This window comes from Halichondria panicea, chromosome 12, assembly GCF_963675165.1.
Source record: "Halichondria panicea chromosome 12, odHalPani1.1, whole genome shotgun sequence".
Classification (NCBI taxonomy): Eukaryota; Metazoa; Porifera; class Demospongiae; order Suberitida; family Halichondriidae; genus Halichondria; species Halichondria panicea.
The window spans coordinates 3,719,028-3,742,938 of NC_087388.1; the positions used below are offsets into that span (position 1 = coordinate 3,719,028).

General features: G+C 40.6%; 3 protein-coding genes and 1 long non-coding RNA gene across 4 annotated transcripts; 1 reads left to right on the forward strand and 3 right to left on the reverse strand.

Moving 5' to 3' along the window:
• Positions 1–856: 856 nt before the first annotated feature.
• Positions 857–2,882, reverse strand: LOC135344716 (uncharacterized). Its single transcript, XM_064541956.1, has one exon. It carries the CDS (start codon positions 2,880–2,882, stop codon positions 1,389–1,391), a length of 1,494 nt encoding a protein of 497 aa, XP_064398026.1. The 3' UTR covers positions 857–1,388.
• A 104-nt stretch (positions 2,883–2,986) lies between these two features.
• On the reverse strand, positions 2,987–10,290 carry LOC135344712 (histone deacetylase 6-like). The gene is made up of 15 exons (XM_064541951.1): positions 10,135–10,290; positions 9,165–9,208; positions 8,795–8,977; positions 8,481–8,577; positions 8,342–8,413; positions 7,753–7,778; positions 7,555–7,659; positions 7,322–7,390; positions 6,899–7,091; positions 6,324–6,458; positions 5,428–5,617; positions 4,924–5,012; positions 4,565–4,756; positions 4,278–4,427; positions 2,987–3,309 (listed from the first exon to the last, which is right to left on the reverse strand). The coding sequence occupies exons 1-15, from the start codon at positions 10,168–10,170 to the stop codon at positions 3,109–3,111; spliced, it is 1,782 nt and encodes a 593-aa protein (XP_064398021.1). The 5' UTR covers positions 10,171–10,290; the 3' UTR covers positions 2,987–3,108.
• A 749-nt stretch (positions 10,291–11,039) lies between these two features.
• Positions 11,040–13,091, reverse strand: LOC135344724 (uncharacterized). The gene is made up of 6 exons (XM_064541973.1): positions 12,952–13,091; positions 12,065–12,120; positions 11,686–11,787; positions 11,586–11,634; positions 11,455–11,529; positions 11,040–11,321 (listed from the first exon to the last, which is right to left on the reverse strand). The coding sequence occupies exons 1-6, from the start codon at positions 13,034–13,036 to the stop codon at positions 11,173–11,175; spliced, it is 516 nt and encodes a 171-aa protein (XP_064398043.1). The 5' UTR covers positions 13,037–13,091; the 3' UTR covers positions 11,040–11,172.
• On the forward strand, positions 13,089–19,767 carry LOC135344725 (uncharacterized). Its single transcript, XR_010397511.1, has 4 exons — positions 13,089–13,214; positions 15,696–15,773; positions 15,933–16,020; positions 19,453–19,767. It is a non-coding gene; the product is annotated as an uncharacterized LOC135344725 (long non-coding RNA).
• Positions 19,768–23,911: the final 4,144 nt, after the last annotated feature.

Here is a 23,911-nt window from a genome sequence, read left to right on the forward strand (position 1 = left end):
TATCATAGATAAATGACTGAATAAAATACTGAATACTGTTTCTTCCAGTCCTGTCTTCTCTTCTTGAACTTCTCTTGCTTCTTGATGTTCCTCATAGGTATTTCACTTTCATTATTGAAAAAGAAGGCCGGTGAAGGAGGCTAACTCCTCAATTCCCTGAGTGAAGTGCGGCCTGGGATCGAGGCTATTGAGGAGTATAATATACCAACAACCACTTATATATTATCTTCAACAAGATTACAGGACGATGACAAGTTAATCAACGTCACATTAATTTTATCTTATCATTAATGTACTACTGTATGAAAAAAGAAAGGGAATCAAAACTAAAAAACATTTGCAATGTGAACGTTGCTAGGATTGCCAGGAAAAGAAAAGCGCGAAAAAGCGAAGAAACAAGAAATTCGGCGAGTGCATAACTCCAATCCGTTACGTCATGAACATGTACAGTCGAGTGGCCTACTGTTGATAAGGAATTTTAAAATCGAAATATAGATTGGATAAACACACAGTCATTGGTCTTTATCTGCTGGTCATGAATATAACTTGGAATACTCCCATCCACACATCCAACACTTGCGTGTTTGCTCAACACTGTAAGGGAGTCATAAACACATAACTATAGCCTGCAAAAAATGTACATAATTAACATCACTATAATTATTACTTGCAATGTGAAAGGATTGGCCAGGAAAAGTGCCAAAACAAAATAATAATTATTAATAACTTATTGAAACAGTACATGTGAATATGACGTTGTAACGGATTGGAGTTATGCACTCGCCGAATTTCTTGTTTCTTCGCGCTTTTCTTTTCCTGGCAATCCTAGCAACGTTCACATTGCAAATGTTTTTTAGTTTTGATTTATATTATAGACTTTGAGAGAGGGGATTAATGATACTTCACAAATTAAGAGACACATGCACACACTAGGAATTAGTAAACAGCTATAGATAGAGACACGCAGGGCCTCTTTACAACAAAAGATCATGCAAGAAGTGTTATTGTTCTACAGGCCATTCTATAATTATAAGATGCTATTAAACACGTACCTATAATTCTAATTTTACTATTTTAAGTACATATTATCCACATAAAATCATTAGTTATTCTAATTTAGATATTAATCTAGATTCTGTGACTCGCTGTAGATTTCAAAGAATTATAGTCTAACAAAAATTAATCCATCAAAATCTGATACTCCGTCAAAGCCCGACTTTTATTGCATCCTAAAATGCAACGAGTCTTTAAAGACTGGAACATGCTAACATTTTTCTGAAGTTTGTACAGTGCACAAGCAAAAATCACAACATGAGGTAGCAGCAGCATTGCTGTTAACACGTGGAAGGCTATTTCAATCCTATTGAGATGAGCCAGAGCTGGTAGCATTAACAAGAACCCTGCAGTAACACAAAACGAGAAAAATAAGTTGAAAATTGCCAAGCAATTGTCTCGATTCTTTCTGTATGGTTGAATAATTGATACAAGCAGCAAAAGGTTGGTGCTAAGAGATGTACAAAAGTTAATTTGTTGACATATGTGAGGTGATCGATAAAGCATAGTGCTATTAGAATCTTCACCAAAAGATACAGCCCAGATAGTGATCGATAATCACGAGTGTTGTTGGTGCCATTCTTGAAATCACCTTGAAAGAGTTCAATAAATATCATGAGTGAGGTACTATCAACTCGCAAGCTGGTCAAAAGGCGTCGAAATGCCCTGACTGGATAAAAGCAAAGGATAATCATTGGGATAAGCATTAACAGAGTAAAAGTAATGATTAGTATGGTCACAAGGGTAGCTACATATGGGCGATCCATTGATAACTGAGGATTGTAGTAGAGGGCAGGAAAATGAAGATCTGAATCTCTAATTGGATTCAATGTCGATATTCTAGTATCAACTAGAGGAATTACCGACAAATATATGGTTTTGTGTATCGAGAGTACTAAAAATGTTGCAAATGTATTTATAACAGAGGACTTGGGATCAATTTTTCGCCTAATGCGAACACAGCATTTGTGAAACGGTTTCCAAAAAATAACAATTGGTTTGAAGTTTCTGCCATGTAGTTGTATGGCAACATAGGTGACAGTAACAAGGAGAAGTGGATAGGCTGCTGAGATATACTCCAAACACAATCCCTGAATATTGTTCAACCTGCTGTCAGCACAAAAGGGTGGTATTAAATGACGGAAAAAATCTAAGTTCCAAAATCCAAACAGTGTTTGCACTACTTTATAGAATTCAGGAAAAGCAAAGGTATCAATGATGGCCCTAACCTGTGGAATGCTTCTTTCCATTTCAGAATATGAGCTACAAAAAATTACAAATGTCATGAAGGATGGAGATGATACCTTTATATTGAAAAGCAGCACAGCCATGTAAAACACAGTTAAGGGGAGTAGCTGGAGAAACAAATACACTCCCCACCCTGAAAAGGTTGCAGAACAATCTGCACACGAAAATCCAAATGCATAAACAGCTGGGCCATATCCTGGCTTGCACTCACTGCAAAGCAGCCCTTGTCTGTTTAGTGAGCCACATAGTGACTCCTCAACCTCAGCCAACGAAATGGTTGTCACATTTGCAAAAGAAAATTCGTAAAAATTTTTCAGTTGAAGATGTGATGACGAAGCTAGTGAATATGTGCAACTTCCAATTGCAGCAGTTTCATTGCTACCATTGAATCTAGACAAACAAACCCCAATACCAATTGTCGACTCACCACAAGAAAACCTTTTGTTACTGCGAGTGAAATCAGGCTTACAAACACATTCGTCCATAGAGCAATTGGTTGTTGTAGCCCATACAGGACACTGCTGCAGAGCTAAACTGCCTCGGCACAGTAAAAGAGAGAAGAATGCCACAAAGAATAGCATTTTTTAATCTGTCTTTGCTTTGAGTATCGTATTTTACTATGTGTATATACTAACGGAAACCACAAAACATCACTATAGTTTATCTTGTTGGTGTACATTGCATAAACTGAAATTGAAATTGTTATAAACTGAAAGAAAACATACAATGTTTATAGTCACACAACACAACACACACACACGCATAAAAACTTGACCACATTATTTAAATGTCATTATCCAATGGCCATCACATTGAAGGTCCAGGTCTCGTTGTGCCAAATTTACTGAGATGAGCAGAGTTTTTGGCTGGATTGAGCACCGGGTTGTCTATATAGCTGTCACACTTGAAACACCATGCTGAGATATCAGCCAGTGACAACGCAACACAGTGTCCTGATTGCTCATTATGTTGGACCATGTGCTCATTGATGTAACGTCCACAGTATACCTGTAAAGACCAAAATCAGTCTACAGTCAGTTCAGGTAGAACATGGCTAGAAGCCTATAGAAGCTGTTTTTGTCGCATTGCAACCATTGAGCAGTTACAGCTGGAACAGACACACACACACACACACACACACACACACAGTCAGCTTTATTGGTCCCTCGTGCGGATACGCTTTGAGGCATAATGATTAGAACTTGATTAGCTGACTCAGCATACACCTAGGCCTACACGTGAATGGAATGTAATTAAAATGTTCAATCAAGCCTAATTTGATCCTGCATGTCGTACCTCCTCTGGAGTCAAACTAGCCGTAACTTGAGAAAGAAGCTTTAGTTAGCAAATCCACGAATCAAAATCCAAGAGAATGTGGCTAGAAGCTTATAGAAGCTGTTAATTTTCGTCGCATTGCAACCGTTGAGCAGTTACAGCTGGAACACACACAACACACACAGTCAGCTTTTAAATTACCGTATCTCTCGTATGGTTACGCCTCGAGGTATAATTATTATGATACCAAGGTAAAGCTGTTAATTTTGCAATAATGACGCCAGTAGCAAAATAATATGGAACTAGTAAACAATGTCACTGACACTATTTTTTAGTTTAAAGATATAATACAGTTGAGCCTCGATTGTCCGAACCCGAATTCTCGATTATCCGGATGAAGATTTAAAGCTAGCTTGCTACCTTGTTCTGTCCACTGATGCATTATGTCCAGGACTATAATTATAGTACATTCGTAAGAGCTCTGGACATGGTTTGCATGCATGCAGAGGCTACTCAAATTATTGATAGACGTGGCTCATTTAGAGTCATTCTGGTATCCGAATATTTCAGCCATCTGGATGAGGTGGGAACACCAGGTATTTGGATAATCGAGGCTCAACTGTACTGTAGTATAATTATTTTAAAGCCAGGTATGTACAGCTGAGACGACATCATCATCACACAAAATCACAATCACTCACATGGTAACAGGTGAGGCAGACCCAGGGTTCTTGCTTGACCGAGCACTTCTCACAACACGCACTAGCATCAATACCCTCTGATGGGAGGGGTCTCACACCGATAGACAGATGCCTGCACCAGGGGAGCGGGGTCACTGCGAACAACTCAGTCTGTGTGTGTGTGTGTGTGTGTGTAAAAGTAAGGGACGTACAAAATATCTATGGTAGTACAATGACACTAGCGATACATATTAATTAACAGATCATATTAATTAACAGATTTGGGGGGGGGGGGTTCTTGAACTCACATGACCAAATTCTTCCATTACTCCAAAAATCTCATCCCTTGTAATTGTGTCCTTGCTTGCCCCAGTCACAGAAGCTCCAACAGGTGATTCCGTCTCATTCTTGTCCTCCACAGCCTCAGGTAAATCTGTTAGCTCAGATGATTCGTCTCTTCCCTGCACTTTCAACTTTTTCTTTACTGCTTCAATAGTATGCTGTAAGGAAGAATCAACTATTGAAATTACGCAGCTGCATGTATTTTTCTCCTTTTAATGTTGTAGCTTTAATTCGGAGACTCCTTGGTAATACTGTACTACATATACACGTGCACCGAAATGTATTCTGCAAGATTGGGTAGTTTGTGGCAGTATTGGGTGCTCACATGGGGTCCTCCTCTTCCAAACTCCTCGGTTATATCATGAGTCGGAGGAGTTAAGGGAGGTGGACTGGACTCATCAGAGACTTGCTCATCTGTAAGGGGACCAATGTCATCTTCCAGCATTGTGCAGACTCGAGTACAAGAGGGCTCATGGATTGGTGAATTTTAAGCAGCTCTATACTACCAGGAGCAGATGAGGGGATGGAGCGTCTTACTATGCATAGTATTGCGGATTCACTATCGTCTTAACCACATTTCCTTGTTTGTAATGTGCTAAGTGCTCTGTACACGTGTGGCTAATAACGCGTTAATATCATAAGTATTGTACATAGCTAGACGATACAGAATCCGCGTATATAGTAAAACGCTCCATCCCCCCTGATACTATTAATCAGACTATGCCTAAGCCAATGCATACATTCTATGAGGCTGGCTCCATTAAAATATATGTATGGAATTATTTTGCATATTTGCATTAACTAAAGATACATATGCACATGAACATACCGAAAATTCTCATGGTTTTCCAGTGGGCAGAGTGGGCTCTTCCTGTCTCCAGGATGCTACGCAATGCACTCTCACAAGGCGATGCATTTGGTGGGAGGGGCAGGGGGAATTTTCCCATGATGGTAGAGATTATCTGACTGGTGGACTTTGAGATACTTGCGAGATTGTAGCCACCCTCAAGAGCAAATACCTACATGTATGTACAGTGCATGTTTGTGAATACTAACTTGAGTCAAGCAGAGCTCTATTACACAAGACGTCTGTCTAATAATTATATCGGTAGTATAGTTGGTGCTAATCACATGATCTCCACCAATCAGCTTATATATCTAAAAGTAGTCACCTGACCATGCTTTAAATAACCACACTTATATCAATACTCAACTTAATACAAGCAAATTGGACAACTGTAGCCAGATAGAAAACTGGTTAACAGGTCCAGTTGCATGTACACGAGGCTAGAGCTCACGTGACAGCACTAAATCCTTTAGAACACACCTAGCCAAAATTGCGTGTTTTAATGCTGGTGCACTCGGATGGGCCTCTTGGTTACGTAATGTACGAGGCGCACGGATGGATTTTTGGTTACGTACTGCACTCGGCTGCGCCTCGTGTACCACGTTAAGTCCATCCTCGGCACACAGATTAAATCTTGGCTAGGTGAGTTTTAAACACTGTAGTCACTTTACGGGTATAATTATAATAGTATTGTTTGTCAACCCTCTTCTGTGTTCATCAGCTGATATCATAATTTGTACGTATAATTAAGTAATACTCCATTGTAGTATAGACTCCTAGACAGAAGACACAGTCATATATGTGACAACTCTACAATTCACACTTAATCTAACGATCGAGGAATGTAATAAAATTTTGCTACTATTGTGAGCACTCACCAGTTTCCCCTGAGCTAGTGACATTAGCAAGTGGGTCATGTGAGCATAACCAGCTGGGGTGACAGAGTAACCTCCAAGAGGGTCCCCCTCCGCTGCGTCAAACCCACACGATACCAGTACCAGCTCTGGGCCAAACTGAAAAACAGACGAACAGAGACAAATAAACTAATTTAAAACGGACGAGGAAAATTTCAGTTCATTCAAGTTCCTAATTTCTATGTTAGTGAATATGCCGGAGTGTCTTAATTGGTTAATTAAGGAGTCTTGAGTCTTTAAAATAGGGGTTCCACTGAATAATACTGCCAAGGGAGAAGAGGGCATGCAACTCACAACATAATACTGTGTATGCGTCATTGACATACTATATTCAGGATATGCTATACTTAGCCAACCGCCCGGCCACTAGGAATACAAGGCTTGTCTATAATTATATAGTATAAAGTGCACATGCAATTCTATTTTTAGACATACAACCCCGTCCATTTATTGTAGTTGCATATGCCCTCTTCTCTTTATACGCCCTTGATACTGCCACATAAGAAGTTAGGCTAAATCATCAAGTCATGCACATGTACCTCACAAGCGATGGGCATGATAATATGATGGAATGCAGCCAGGTACTCTGAGTCACCCATCATGTCCCCATTCCATGCTACGTTGACATTGGAGCCAGGGGCATTGTCACCCCCAGTGTACGTGGGGCCTGCTTCTTTACGACACGGGTAAAAATAGCCGTAGTCATAGCGATGGAGGGAAGCATACAATATTCTATAGGGTGAAAGCAAAAATGGATATTTAATATTACAGTGGCAATATTAATCATCTACATAATAGGTAGAAACGGGCATGAGGGATCTACATGTATGAGTTTGTAGCAGTGTCCCACAGCCCGATCCAGACTAAAATAATTATAGTCAACACTACGTACATTATGGTACTGATCACAATAATTAAGTAACTGTGACTTCAATATCGATTTTGGTACAATATTTCCGCACCTTTTGTCATCATAACACATATTCTGAGTCCCATTGCCATGATGCACATCCCAGTCCACTATCAGAACACTGCATGTGGAGAGTATATACTTATATAGGTACAGTGTATGATCTGAGCTGTGTAATAAAACTGCTATGATGCACTTATAGTTTCAGCGTGGTCAGTATGATAGCAAGCATTAGAGAGAGTGTTGATGCGTGTGGGTGGGTGACGAGATCAGACTGTGACCCACCGCTTTAGACCAAGTTTTTCCACAGCGTATTTTGCTGCCATGGCGACATTGTTGAAGAGTGAGAACCCCATAGCACAGACAAACTCAGCATGATGACCAGGAGGTCTATAGAGGGAAACATATAATGGTTAAAAATCGATTAACCTAAAGTATTAACTTAAAGTGGACGTAAAGGTATTGTATGAAACAAAAACTTACCTAACAAGAGCAAAGCCATTGTCCACCTGAAAATGATGTATAGGTGAGTACAGTGATAATGGCGCTCTAGTCACTAACATGTAATTCTAGTCCTAGCCAAGAAATGTTGCAAGAGTAGGTGAAGGTTGAGCAAAAGTAGAAAATTTGAGGGGCCAGCCAGATATCATATCCATGCATGCATGTTCTGTTGCACGTATGAATTTACTTCTAAGGGCATGCCGCCCATAACATGCTTAGACACTTTGAGCTAATTTTATCTGAATTATGAAATGGGAGTTTGCTGTAGCAGAATATGCCCATGTGATAATGTGACATGAGCCCACGACACAATTTTTAGAGTTCCAAACACAACAGTCTCAAGCATGGCTTACAAGAAAAGAGTGGAAGAATATCATCTAGATTTGTAGCATACATGTACTGTAGTTAGTGTTTGCAAGTTATACTGACGTCTCTTGGTTCTGATTTGATTATGGCTTAGTATAATATTTTATTTTATTGCAACAATTGCCGGGGGGAGCGGACTTTGCTCAAATGAAACACTACATGTGGATGCATGCATGTAACCTGTAGTCGTAAGTGCAAGACTTACATTTCCAGCTACAACTTGCTGAGTCAACTCCAACACACATCCAGCAGCCAACTTAGCAACTTCAAATGAAAACTGCACCCGAGACCCAAGACAAGGGAGGGAACTTACAACATAAGAATTCAACATACCATGCACTTACATTGTTGAGGTAGACAGAGCTGTAAGCGCCACTGAGTGCCAACAGGTCTTCTTTACTCAGATTCTCACAAGTAGACAGAAGTTGGTAGTGCTCCTCACTACAAAATAACATGCAATGATGCATTTCACTATCGACGCTATTTGGTCTAAGACAGAACCTCTTACGGAGCAGTTGTGTGTAAAGAATAATATTCTAATTATTGTATATCATACACACCAGATCGACTAGTAACTAGTGCTGCGTATTATAATCTGTGAATTAACCTAAAGCTCAGAAATTATTATTCGTGGTCAACATGCAATGAGAAGGCTTACTGGTGGACCAACAATATCTCTTCTTTGGTAGCCTCCCTTGCTTCCAGTTGTGTGCATTGCTGGAGTAACCCCAGAGACTCCAAATCATTCCAAGTATGCTCAATCCGCTCAGGAGTCTCAGGATGATTGGGGTTCAACTCATTGAAATGTTTGAGCATACGCCTGTCATATATCACCCCAGTTCTGGGTTGTCAAAACAATTATATCAATACGACTTGCTTGTGACAGAAAACAGTCAACTGTTTGAATTCGTGTTTTAATGCTAACGCCAAGTTAAATACAACCGATGATAGCGTCCGTACGTACATTGGGGATACAGTACATTTGTAGATATTAACTTAATACGTTAATCAATGCGTATATCACGTACGTCCTTCCATTTTTGCTTTTAACTTCACCCTCAAGCACACTAGCCTGCAGATTGAGGTAAAATTAATCCCTAGCCACGCAGTTAGTAATAATACAACCACATGGTCATCAAAACAGCAACTGCGCATTGGTAAAATTGCACAGATGTAGAAACTATTGTCAGATCCAACAAAACAGCCGATTCCCGTACATTATGATATTCTAAGATGCAATATGTGCATGCATGGCCTTACCCTATAATATACCGATTCAAAATCCGAAACAATAATTGGGTATTGACCCAATGACTTATTACACTTACCCCACTATTGTTGCCTGGTTGAAGGACCTCTCCAAAATATGCATCAGATATACATTTCCCCACAAAGCACAATAAGTGACGCTTTAATTAGGTATGGTATATATCGGCCTGTGAGAGACTATAGCGCATACCCATAGATTCCAGGCCCTCTTTTCAACCTAGCGTCACAATAATAATGTTTGGCAGAAACGAGGCTATAATATCATGTAAATCAAGTTCTGATCGCATATATCTTACGGATGTACGTAGATCTAGATCTATGTATGCGAGACAGGTGAGTGTTGTCCTTGACTAGATGGGTGTGGCTACCATACGCTATTTTGTGAGACCAGGTGGCATATACGGCACCGGATGTAATTTGGAAGGGGGAGGGGTTCGGTTTAGCTTAGGGAAAATAACAAAAATTAGGGCGTTTCCACATCCGGTGCCGTATAAGCCACCTGATCCGTTTTGTGCTGCTGCTGGCTCCATGCAATCAAACCGCAGTATTTAGTATTTCATATGGACAACTCCACCAGTATTGTTTCAATGAGGCTACTCCTGTGACCATACTATACTAGACATAGAGCACAGCCACGCCCTTCAAGAGGTTCCACAAGGGCAAGTAACACTTCTATACTGTTCCCGGATCACTATGCCATAGGCTATGGGGAGAGACATAATTGCTTACTTTAGCTGTGCCTGATGATTGATCTCCATCTGCCATAATGATATCAGCGCAGCCTAGCCTGATCTATATCTGGTCTATGATCTGGTCAAGAAAAATACCTGGCAACTTTAAAAAAATTGTTATGCCTCGGGGCATAGCCGCAGGAGGGTAATAGAGGGCCAGGGCTTGGCAAATAATGCTAGCATAATTTTTGAGAGACTTCTAAGACCTAATTTCACTTGTAAAATTAGCTAGACATCTATTACTGTACTGTAAGCACTAGCCACTAGGCAGGCATGGAAGAGGAGTATTTTCTCTTTTGCAAAACTCAGCACTATATTTCACTTTCTGTAATGCTACAAGTACAATAGAATGAGAGTGATGTCTTTAAACGGGTATATACATGTACACCAAACTGGAATAATAGGCAAAAAAGCATGATTAGTCAAGGCCTAAGGCCTAGTGGTATAAAAGCAAATCTGCCAAAAAATTGGTAGATTAATCTTTTCTAAAAACCTAACTGAAAGCCCTATATACCAATCCATATACAATGCACATGCAACCATTATATAAAATGTCGATTGGTGATGCGAATGCACGCTATAGCCTATAGGTGGAAAGATCCCCATTGTTTTTGTGAGCAGGCAATTTGGATTTGGATTGGACTTCAAGAAAGAAAGTTCAGGAAAAGAAGACAGCACAGGAATGAGCCTTTATTTCATGCCTTGAGACTACGCGACAAAATAATATAACACGGAGGGGACAGTATATGATTTTTATTACACCTTTGTAACCTTGACAACGCCTGTGCAATCCAACATAATTATTTGGTACTCTAAGCTACAACAAAAAAACACTAACGCCACTCGGACTGAACGCGATTCTATGTAAAAAAAGCGCAAACTGTTGTTGTACTGCTGCTTACAAAAAAGCGTGTTGGCCTTTATGGCCTACTTTTAGAGTTCATTAGACTGCAGGCTGGCCAGCCTTCATACAGAAAAAATTAAGGAATGTAGCATGTAGCAATTGTGGAAGTGGACAAAATGTCTTTAGATATTTTTATTTTTTACACAACAAATCCATGTAAGCTCCTGTTATCAAGTCTTTTTCGTCAACTCCAAGTTTTTTCATCATATCTGTTGCTATGCTTTGCCCTTCTGCTATAGATTGGCCTTCACACATCATTACCTCAAGCTCTAAGAAGTCACCTGCAAATAAAAAAAAAAGAATGTGCATGTCGATTCTGATAAGCTCCAACTTGTATTAGATGTGATATTGTACAGCAAAGCTGACTTATAATTTATTATGATAACGAAATTGATGCTTAAATAATTATTATACCGAGGTCATCAACAGAGTCGATGTGAACTCTTGTCTGGCCAACTATAAACAGCATTCTCTTCTTCTTTACTTCTCCTATTAATATTATAATTGGTACAAGTCTCCTCACACATAAACTATTTTAGGCTCACCAAGAATTCCCAGAGATTCAGAAAGTACCAAATTCAATGCAGTGGCATTCTGCATGATTATTTGTGTAAAACAGGTACCATTACAAAGTTAAGAGTGTACCTCAACTCTGGATGTGGTAAACGTGCTTAGCTTAGGCCCCGCCACATCTGGTCGAATATAAGAGATGAGCTCACCAGAAGTAGATTTTCCAACAACACGCAGCTATAGAATATCATATTGCACATCGAGTTGCACAAGTTTCAAGTTAATAGTGATACATGTGTTCTTACATACTGAAAATCAAATGGACAAACTAAGTTGCTACACTCTACGCATCATCTACACCAGCCAATCTGCATGTATACATGCATGCATATACATGTACATTTAATACCAGGATGGGATGGGGCAATGTCATTACTATAGGCATGTATCATATTCTTGTGGCACTTTTAGTCAGACGTTTATGATAGCAAGGTTCAACCCTTCCTGTATTTACCTTTAATCGGCCATGTGGAACATGGTAAAAAGTGTCAGCTTGCTCCAACAATGCACCTGCAATTATTTTGAGCGTCTGAAATTGTATAATAAAGGCACCACAAAACAATTGATTTTTTTTAAATAGAATGGAGAAAAGTATGTACGCTATATACCCCACTTGGGGTCTGTATCATACCAACTGGGTGGAACTCCGCATTCCTCATAAACTCCCTTGCCTTGAAGGCGCACTGACTTTATACTAGATCTACACAGCTAAAAAGAAGCTTGACACTTGTGGGGCTTATTAACCCTAAGGCTCGAGAAAGGGTGAGGCTCACTGCTTAGACATGGACAAGTTAGTACGAAGAGCTAGAAGGCCACACCTAATATCTCGGGGGCAAAATCAAGTAGAGCCAGGATGAGGTATGGAGACTCTTTCAGCATTTCCGTGTGCTCTAGCAGAATGTGGCCAGAGCCAATGAAATGCACATCCTAATATCATGTGATTTTTCAATGAAATGTGTAATTTGGATAGAGCCAAGGGTATTGCTACATCTACTCCTTCTTTAAACCTCCAATGTCACAAGTCTCTAACTACCGTAGTTGATGTAATTACAGCGCCATGCAGTCTAATTAAACCACCATATTATTTGTTTTATGTACATAGTCTCGCAAAATAACTATTTTTTGTGGCGCTGTAATTACATCAACTACGGTAATTGACATTCAAGAGCACACGGAAATGCTCAAAGAGTCTCCAGACCTTTTTCTTCTCTTCCCCCTCCCCCTGAGAAAAGGTCTGGCCCCCAGATTACCCTTGGATTATGGCGCAAAAAAGGCGCTATAATTATTTCAATCTAGATTCTAGGACAATTCATAATTTATATGTTCATATGATATACCTACCTTCTGCTCCACTGAGTTCTTTGACAATTGTAAGAGCTCTCAGTTTACCTGGCAGCCTTGCTTTTATCTCCACATTTGAAGGCATGATTCTTTTTCTGGAGACCACGCCCAGGATAAAAAAAAATTGCAGGTGGGGGGAGGGGAGCGCTGCAGCTCTATATATCTAGTGCAGTGCAGTGCAGTGCTGGTGCCGGTTGCAGTGCAGTCAGTGGGCCATGGGGACTAGACTAGACTCTGTGGCCGAAAACAAAGCCTCAAATTAGGTATAATTTATATAGACAGTGGCTTGTTGAAGCTAGGTTGGGTATATGGTTGAAGGCTGATAGATCTAGATCTACCTGTGATTTAATATTGTCTTTTGTCTGGTTCAGTGTTGTATAGCCGGCCTGGCTGTACTGTATCTTTAGACTAGCAATTATATAGCAAGCCGTCACTTTTGCACAAATGTATTGGCTTGCGAATCTACCTGTATCTTGGTTTCTAAGAGGGTGTTCAGCGTTTAATCTTAATAGATTATAACAATCACATCAACAGAAACACCCCCTTGGCCTAGCCTAGAAGAAGCAAAAGAAATGTTCAAAAATATTGGTCACCCTTGAAAAGGGCAAATGCAGCGGCCTTGTTTGTTTGGCCACTCACCAACCTCCAATGAGGCAGCACTTCTACAAATGCTCAGAATAAAAGAATTGCTTTTTTCCCCAATATCGACGTGATCCATTGCACATTCACTTGAGATCAAGTTGTTCTTTACATGGTGAGCCTGTGCAGGATGTATGTGGTGTGTAGAGGACCTTAGGTTGCCATATATACATAGCTAGCTGTAAATAACTTCATTGCTACTAGTGCGTTTACCTGCCGAATGATTCTCGCTAAAATGTCAATCTCTGCTACCTCGCCCAATTCACGTGCAGATTTCTGCACTCACCTCAATTTTATCAGCATTGGTAACCCAATACCCTATACCCTAGACAAACTCCTCCCCTTTTTCACATAAATGGCCGAACGTACAGGAGATCCTGGCGGCCTCAACTGCAGGACGACACCTATATCAACACATGGTGGAGGTTGGAACCAAACTGTAGCGTACATTCTAGCTTAGCTACCTGCCAAATGATGTCTCGGGGGTTGCTGAACCTTAAAAGTGCTGAAAAACATGGCGAATCAAACCCTGGTTAAAGAAGATTTTTGTGCCCCGTTAAAAATCCCCACATACACGTTTAGGTGAGGCCATCAAACATTTCAGGGGCAGGTCACTTGCATGTGCTTGTAACACAACCTGTCAACCTGTATCTTTCTCGCTTTTAGTGCATGAGGTACAGTGAAACATATACACACTGACAGACTTTATAAGGTACAATGCATACGCAGCACCTATGCCAGCTAAGTACAATGACACTCTCAATCTCTCTTGACCCTGCAATCCACAGTGCACCAAGAGTGCCTCCATGTCGTGCATGCTCTTTTATTGCAGATAATAAATATTATTATGACCAGCACCTCTTCTAACCCACATAGAGCCATGAACTGATCACATAAATCTAATCACTTCATTCAAACTCAATGATATTTGTGAACACAACACCATCCTACATGTACATGTAGCTATAGGCAGTTTGCTATCAGTTAGTTTTTCATTTCTTTTTTCCTATGAGGCTTAGACCTGTCTTGACATACGGCAGAGATTTTGTTATATAAGGCATAGCATTTGCTCCCCAGTCCTTCAAGTTATCAAGCCAACCTTCCACTTCCGCTTGATCTTGCAGACTCTGCAACATAGCCTCGGCAAAAGCCTCAATTTGTGCATCTTCATCATCATCTTCATCCATAGCAAAGGCTAGCTCAAGAGATAGTTTTGACTCAGGTGGAGCAGGGGTAATGCCACACAGCCGGTTCTTGAGAGCACCGAATTTCCCACCAATTTTGGTCCGTACATTTTTAAATGCACTGCGAAGCCGATTAAATAATTCTGCTTGGGCAACCTCTTCTTCAAGTGTCTGCTTCTCAGCAGGATAGGCAATTGCTGTGCACACAAGGGCACACAGTAGGCAGGCAATAGCTATCTTCATTCTGTTGAGTCTTGGTCTTCAGCTTTGAGGAGATTGAATTGTATAATGCTCTGGAATGCTCTGCTCACCTCCTTTTATACCAGTTGTGATATAGGGCAGAGGGGCAAGTTAACATTCTGTTGCACTTTGTGGTCAGATGAGAGCTATGGCTGCTAACATGTTTCCTAACCCTAACCCTAACCCTCATACCTACATGTAGGTTAACTCAACAAACCTTACCAGAGGAGGTCCGACAACCAACAACTGTTTGACTAACATGAATTTTTGCTGAATCAACAATTCATAAAATTCTTACAGATTATTGCCTATAGAGGTTGCAATAGTATTACAAGGGAACTATAAGTCTAAGAGCGGTGCAACACGTATATATACGTGTATCTAAAAGAAAGCAAATTTAACACACAAAATGTTATGCTAGGCGCACGATTGTCAGACCTCCTCTGTGTGGCCTCAACCTAACCCACATCTCCAATTCCCCAGCAAGAGGCCATAATGAAAATAATCATTGGCATCTTGCAATCATAGTGTGAATGAGCGGCAGATCATTACCATACATGCATGTACATAAGTTAGATGTCCATGTCAGCAAACTGCAATACCTCATGTACCTGCTGCTGCTTTGTAATCTAGTAGCATTTTCTTCTTCAAAGCTCTTAAAACTCCATTTATTATCCACAGGTTATCCGATGTTACTGATCAAGTGAGGAGTCTGCTGTACGTATGAGCAGTTCAGTAGAACAGCGCATAATACAACAGGTAATACTATTCCTAGCTGTCATAATTGTACGGTACACACAGTAGGTATGTAAATAACGGTGTGGTTGAGGTACATGTACATGTTATGATCTGAAATGTTGAACTCAAAGTGTTTGCTGCATGATAATAAACCATAATTATATAATGATTTCACCCCAGATGGCAGCCAGTCTGGACGGTGTGTGTGGTCACTGGCCCTCTGCGTTGCTCCAGCGGAGTCACTAGAGCCACTCCAGAGAATGTGCTAGTGAGTCTGGGCTAACTTGAATGTATGTTTGCATGTAGGGGATAAGCGTCGACTACTAGGTTAATAAAGCTCAGGAGTGTTGGAGAAGTTGTCCAGTCCTCTACCTGGATTCTGCTTTAGTACATACAATGTAGCTGCATTTCATTTGAGTCGATCCTCTAGAGATATAGAGTACAAGTATGTACAGTGATGAAGATAGTTTTGGATTGAGATCAACATTCCAAATTGTATGTTCGTCTTTTCCACTCATTAACTGAAATTGAGAAATTGCCTGTTGCCAAATAGGACATGTGGGTTCAGCAGAAAGGAACTAGTCAGTTCTTCACATGTTATCAAGCTTCCTGCATGCCCTAGCCAACGTGAAACTGACATACACATGTCTGTACAATATACAATGTACCCTTGATGATTTCTATGCCCTTAGTTTTGCTGTGTGCATAATTATATTACTAGAATGTTTTACGAGCCAAACTTCGCAAGCGTTGATCACTTTACAAAATAAAATTGAAAACTAAACTGGTATACTGGCAAACTAATGACACATTATCTTTGCCAGAACGCAATACTCTCGTTAATCCGGTCACCCTTGGGACCATATGCATCTTGGCCGGAAGAACGAGGTGGCTGTATTTCAGAAAATAGCCGCGGCTAAAAAACGACCTTACGTCGAATCTAATGACTAATGTTGCGGTTCTGTCTTGAGGATAATGAAAGATAATGAATGATGAATCATTCTACTCTCTATTTAAGTGTAATCAAATATTTATCTGCCAAACCACACCCAAAACCGTAATAAACGTATAAAATTACATTGAAAACCTAGTTTGGGGAGTATTCAAAATAGCGAGTGGCCGCATTTCAGGGTGAGTTTTGTGCAGTAAACAAACATCTAGCTAGCAATCCGTGCCAAACCAAACGGCCGGTATATCGGAAGTGGCCATATTTCAGAGAGCCGGAATAGCGAGAGTCTACATGTACTATAGTTAGATCGCAAAGGGCTCATTTGCAAATTAAAGGTTTTTACCAACAAAATATTCTACCATTCATACATACAACATAATGCAATCACCAATGCTGATGCGCAGGCAATGTGTGAGGTTATAATGGGGTACACTAACCTGACGTGAGGTGGACTTGAGCTTAGGAGCTCATTAATTTTTAACACCTGTCACCACATCGTTGTGGTGTTTACTGATTGATTGTCTGATAAGAACAAACTCCTCAGCCCTCAATAATTATAATTAAGTCGCTCAACCGTGCATTTTGTGTAGCTGTTTATATAGTGGTACCCACTGGTAGATCAAGAAGTACTGGTTATTTTCGACCCACTAAATTTTCGAGGTTTTCGAGGATTGACCTCAAACCTCGAAAATTCAGTGCCTTTATTATTGGTTGAAAAACCTCTCTACTGTAGGGGTGTGGTCATTTGAACCTAATCCGTGAAATGTTTAATTTGAGCAATCCGCGGAAATTTAGTGCCTCAAAAATAACCCGCTATATGGTATAACCTGTATACTTGTAATCATTTGGCGAATAAGGCAATTGAAATATATAATTAGGGTTTTTTAATATTACGATCATGCTGTTTACAATGACACTCTCGATCTCTATTGACCATGCGCAATCCTTGACTCGCCAGCCAGCCCTTCCTCGGGGGTAAGGGACTGGTGGACTGCCTATCTGAGAGTTGTGCCGTTACCTGAATCTGGTAATCACCAATCAGAGTGCAGTATCAATGTCATGTGACATTTACGCCCAGTTTCTTTGTGGTAGAATGCATGATAATAAAAAAATAAAGGGATGAGCAAGACTGTGCTAGTGCAAGATTAAGCGACTAAGCAGAGCTTATCAATCAAGTTGCGATTGAGACAAATCCTCCAGTGACTTTAGTATGTAGATGATTTGCACCACTTGTCTTACATTGGAGTATGTGAGGATGGAAAGGGCTTGACAGTAGCCTTCTACCACCAGTTCTCATGGTTTCTTGATTTCTCTGCCACAAACTAAGCAAGGGGAGCTTATTTGTGTAGCCATCTGCAACCTACGCACGTCAGATATTGGTGAAGTACAAACCACATGATGATGTTATACATGATGTCATGCAACTCATTAAAATTCCACGTCACAACTCTCAGATAGGCTCTCTTACCCCGAGGAAGGGCTGGCTAGCGAGTCTAGCGCAATCTACAGTGCACCAAGAGTACCTCCATGTCGTGCATGCTCTTTTATTGCAAAAGCGAAGATATGACCAGCACCTTGGCTCCTCTAACCCACATAGAGCCATGGATCTACTGAATTTATCACAATAAATCATTCACTCAATTATTTGTGAACACAACTGAACACAATTGTACCATCCTACATGTAGCTATAGGCAGTTTGCTATCAGTTTTTCATCTCTTTTTTCCTATGAGGCTGAGACCTGTCTTGACATACGGCAGAGATTTTGTTATATAAGGCATAGCGTTTGCTCCCCAGTCCTTCAAGTTATCAAGCCAACCTTCCATCTCTGCTTGATCTTGTAGACTCTGCAACATAGCCTCGGCAAAAGCCTCGATTTGTGCATCTTCATCATCATCTTCATCCATAGCAAAGGCTAGCTCAAGAGATGGTTTTGACTCAGGTGGAGCAGGGGTAATGCCACACAGCCGGTTCTTGAGAGCACCAAATTTCCCACCAATTTTGGTCCGTACATTTTTAAATGCACTGCGAAGCCGATTAAATAATTCTGCTTGGGCAATCTCTTCTTCAAGTGTCTGCTTTTCAGCAGGGTAGGCAATTGCTGTGCACACAAGGGCACACAGTAGGCAGGCAATAGCAATCTTCATTCTGTTGAGTCTTGGTCTTCAGCTTTGAAGGAGGTTGAATTGTATAATGCTCTGGAATACTTTGCTTTTGCATGTTCGCCTCCTTTTATACCAGTCACTTGTGGTTAAATGAGAACTAGCCGGTTTCCTATAACCCTAACCCTAACCCTCATACCTACATGTAGGTTAACCCATACCTAACCAGAGGAGGTCCGACAACCAAAAACTGTGTGACTAACATGCTGAATCAACAGTTCATAAATCATTTACAGACGTTAATTATAGAGCGGTTGCAATAGTACTAAAACTAGACCTAACAATACAGAGTACTAAGTCTAAGAGGGGTGCAACACGTCAAGAAAGACAAATTACACATGTATATTAAAATCTGATTCAACACACACAAAAGTCATGTTTAGGCGCACGATTGTCAAACCTCCTCTGCATGGAAGCCATAATGAAAATAATCAATGGCATCTGGAATGAGCCGCAGATCATTGCCACACATAAGTTATGTCTGCAAAGTGCAATACTTTGTGTACCTGCTGTTGCTTTGTACTCACAGTAGCACTTTCTTCTTTCTGTTAACCATGCAAGCTCTTTATACTCCATTTATTATCCACAGATTGTCCAATGTTACTGATCAAGTGAGGAGTCTGCTGAATGAGCAGTTCAGTGGAACAGCTCATAATGACATACAACAGGTTGTACTATTCCTGTGACAATTGTACTTTACACACAGTAGGTATGTGAATACGTTGTGGTCGAGGTACATGTTATGATATTGAATATTGATACTCAAAGTGTTTGTGCTGCATGATAATAACACCATAAAGGAACCTGAGGATTTAGTTTTGCTGTCAAGTGCAAGTAAAGTTCACTCTATGGGTTGCATGTAACTCCCTGTGTCCCCTGAGTCCTTGTGCTGTGGTTGCTGATAACACACACACAGGAAGAAAGAGGAAACCCATTATAATGGTTTCACCTCAGGTTGGCAGCCAGTCTGGAGAGGGTGTGGTCACTGGCCCTCTGCGTTGCGCTACCGGAGTCACTAGAGCCACTCCAGAGAATGTGCTAGTAAGTCTGGGCTATCCTTAGCCTCGTTCCCAGGCCGATTTTTCTTTAATACAACGAAGTTAATAATTCCGCAACCTGCGTTATTTTAGAGACAACTCGGCTGGGAACGAGTATGTTTGCAAGTACAGGTATAGGGGTAAGTGTACTAATCCAGAGCTAAGTTAATAAAGCGCAGGAGTGTTGGAGATTGAAGTTGTCCAGTCGATACTCTAACTGGATTCTGCTTTAGTACATAGCTGCATTTCATTTGAGTTGATCCTCTAGGGATATACATGATTGTATAATTATTCTAGAGTACATGGCAGTGGAAGGAAGTATGTATGTACATGTAGATAATTTTGGATTGCAGTCAACATTCCAAATTGTATGTTCGTCTTTTTCACTCATTAATTGAAATTGTGAATTGTGAAATTGCCTGTAGCCAAAAGGGACATGTGGGTCCAGCAGAAAGGAACTAGTCAGTTCTTCACATGTTATCAAGCTTCCTGCATGCCCTAGCTAACGTGAAACTGACATACACATGTGCGTACAATATACCCTTGATGATTTTCTACACCCTTAGATGCATGTGTGCAAGAATGTTTCGCGAGCATCAAATACAAAACTTACCATAACGCAATCACCGTGCAGGCAATGTGTGAGGTTATAATGGGGTACACCAACACTAACCTGACGTGAGGTGGGCTTGAGCTTAGGAGCTCATTAAATTGTGACACCTATCTCCACATCGTTGTGGTATTTAATAATTGATTGTCTGATAAGAACCAACTCCTCAGTCCTCAACATGAGTCGCTCAACAGTAACAATACGGTATGCATTTTGTGTGGCTGTTTATAGTGTTCGTTTTGGTACCCATGTACTGTCAGTGGTAGATGAAGAAGTACTGTATGCTGGTTATTTTTTGAGGCACTAAATTTTCGAGATTGACCTCGAACCTCGAAAATTGGTTTACTTTTCCAGTTGAAAGACCTCTCAACTGTGGGGTGTGGTCATTTGAACCTTTATCCTTGGAAATAAATCCACGAAATGTTTAGTTTGAGCAATACACTGCATAGCGGGGTATAATTATTTGGCGAATAAGGCAAAATTGGGGATTTACAATCATGCTGTTTACAATGACATTTTTGATATCTCTTAACCATGCAATCCACAGTGCACCAAGAGTGCCTCCATGTTGTGCATGCTCTTTTATTACAAAAGCGCAGATATGACCAGCACCTTGGCTCCTCTAACCCACATAGAGCCATGGATCTACTGAATTTATCACAATAAATCATTCACTCAATTATTTGTGAACACAACTGAACACAATTGTACCATCCTACATGTAGCTATAGGCAGTTTGCTATCAGTTTTTCATCTCTTTTTTCCTATGAGGCTGAGACCTGTCTTGACATACGGCAGAGATTTTGTTATATAAGGCATAGCGTTTGCTCCCCAGTCCTTCAAGTTATCAAGCCAACCTTCCACTTCCGCTTGATCTTGCAGACTCTGCAACATAGCCTCGGCAAAAGCCTCGATTTGTGCATCTTCATCATCACCTTCATCCATAGCAAAGGCTGGCTTAAGAGATGGTTTTGACTCAGGTGGAGCAGGGGTAACGCCACACAGCCGGTTCTTGAGAGCACCAAATTTCCCACCAATTTTGGTCCGTACATTTTTAATTGCACTGCGAAGCCGATTAAACAATTCTGCTTGGGCAATCTCTTCTTCAAGTGTCTGCTTTTCAGCAGGATAGGCAATTGCTGTGCACACAAGGGCACACAGTAGGCAGGCAATAGCTATCTTCATTCTGTTGAGTCTTGTTCTTCCGCTTTGAAGGAGGTTGAATTGTATAATGCTCTGGAATACTCTGCTTTTGCATGCTTACTCCTTTTATACCAGTTGTGCATGATCACTTTATAGGACAGTGGGGAAAGTTAACCTTCTGTTTTAATTTGTGGTCATATATGAGAGCAAGGGCTGCTAGCCTGTTTCCTAATCCTAACCCTAACCCATGCCTCAATGCAGACGAGATCCGACAACCATGTGACTAACATGCATTTTTGCTGAATCAACAGTTCACATAAAATTAACTTGCCTTTACATTATTATTGAGAGATCGATCTAAAGCTCCTACAGCGATTAAACTAGTGTAACAATAAAAGAATTAAGAGGATTGCAACACATACTTTCAAAAAATGCTGATTCAGCAAAAAAATCATGTTAGGCACACGGTTGTCGTATCTCCTAAACATTCTACCCAGTGGTTACACAGGAATCACTGTGTGTCTTTTATTAGCTGTACAGAATGGACTCAAGCTTCGTCAAGTGGACGTAACATGACACTTTAATTTAAATGTTACCCCTGAGGAGAAGGTATTTATGAAGTAACCTGAAGGATTCGAAGTAGAAAGGGAAATATTACTCGAAGGGATTGAAGGGATTAAAGGGAAGGATCGATCAGTTTGTCTGTAAGCTCAAGATGGACGTAAGGATGCTGGAACGTACATTTTGTAGCCCAGTTCTGGTGATGGTGACTTTGGTAGTTTTACAAGTGGCAATACTGGATTCTCGTCAGCAGGCATTCAAAAATCAGCTCTGGATACCCTAGTTATGGAGATGGAATTCATTCGATCACAAAACGGCCCATGCATATAATTATTACAAGGACGCAGGAGGAGTGCAAGTTTTATATATGTTGTATGTGTTGTGATTTATGGTTGGAGTGTATGTCGACGACGCCGACATTACATTATTGGCCGGAAAGACAGAAAGTGATCTGGATCGAGGAACTGCTCTGTCATGGAAATTCAATATCTGGAGAATTGATCTAGATATACTTCCTGTTGATCAAGATAATGCAAAATTGAATCGGCCAGGCAACTCACACATAAAACCTAGGCTACTCAGGAATACAAGCCAGCGAACACATGCACAATTGAGCAACAGTTCTTGGCTCACTAAAGCCACTGACAACGATCGATGTGTGTGTGGACCAGAACAAATTTCGATTGGGAGCTTGTTGTATTCTCTGCATATGACTGGACATTTCATATACCGTATAGCGGGTATATTTCGAGGGTATAAATTTTCGCGGATGGACCTCTACAAAGGATTTTGCAAATTTTAATTTCGTGGTCTGAGTTCCAGCCTTTTGGTGCATGCGCACATCAACATGCAGCTGTACACCTCCACACTGTTAGCCTCGAATCCAGGCCTAGCCTGTATAGAATCGGTGAGGCACTATGTCCTCCACCTCTAGCAGAACGTTTGCTGTACAGGCCATGGTCAGGGGATACCACCAGTACAAAACAATCTGCTATACCGGAGTCCTTGTCTCTTGATTTCTTTTTCTTTCCTCTCATTGTCGATAGGTGTGGTCAATAATACTGAACACGCCTACTATTCATAAATTTTCGCGGTACAGGCTCAATCCGCAAAAACCGCGAACATTTTATGCCCTCGAAATATACCCGCTATACGGTAAACCCTACAAAAGAGCATTGATTATATAATACATGTAGCTCTGAAACTATTATTTCGCTTCCTGAAAGCAACCCCAAACTGAAATTAGAGGAATGATTCAAGCAACTTTATTGATTGTATTAATTAATTGACTCAGATGACATTACAATCATACCATCCTACATGTACTAAATATAGATCTTTTTGCTATCAGTTTTTTCCCCTCATGATTGTCTTGACATAAGGTAGAGCGTTACTCCTTCAATGTATTGAGCCACTTTTCCATCTCTGCTTCGTTTTGTAGACTCTGCAAAATAGCCTCGATTTGTGCATATTCCATAGCAAAGGCTGGCTCAAGAGAGTTTTGTGACTCAGATGCAGCAGGGGTAATGCCACACAGGCGGTTCTTGAGAGCACTAAATTTCCCACCAATTTTGGTCCGTATATTTTTAAATGCACTGCGAAGCCGATTAAACAATTCTGCTTGGGCAACCTCTTCTTCCATCTCTGCTCCGTTTTGTAGACTCTGCAAAATAGCCTCGGCAAAAGCCTCGATTTGT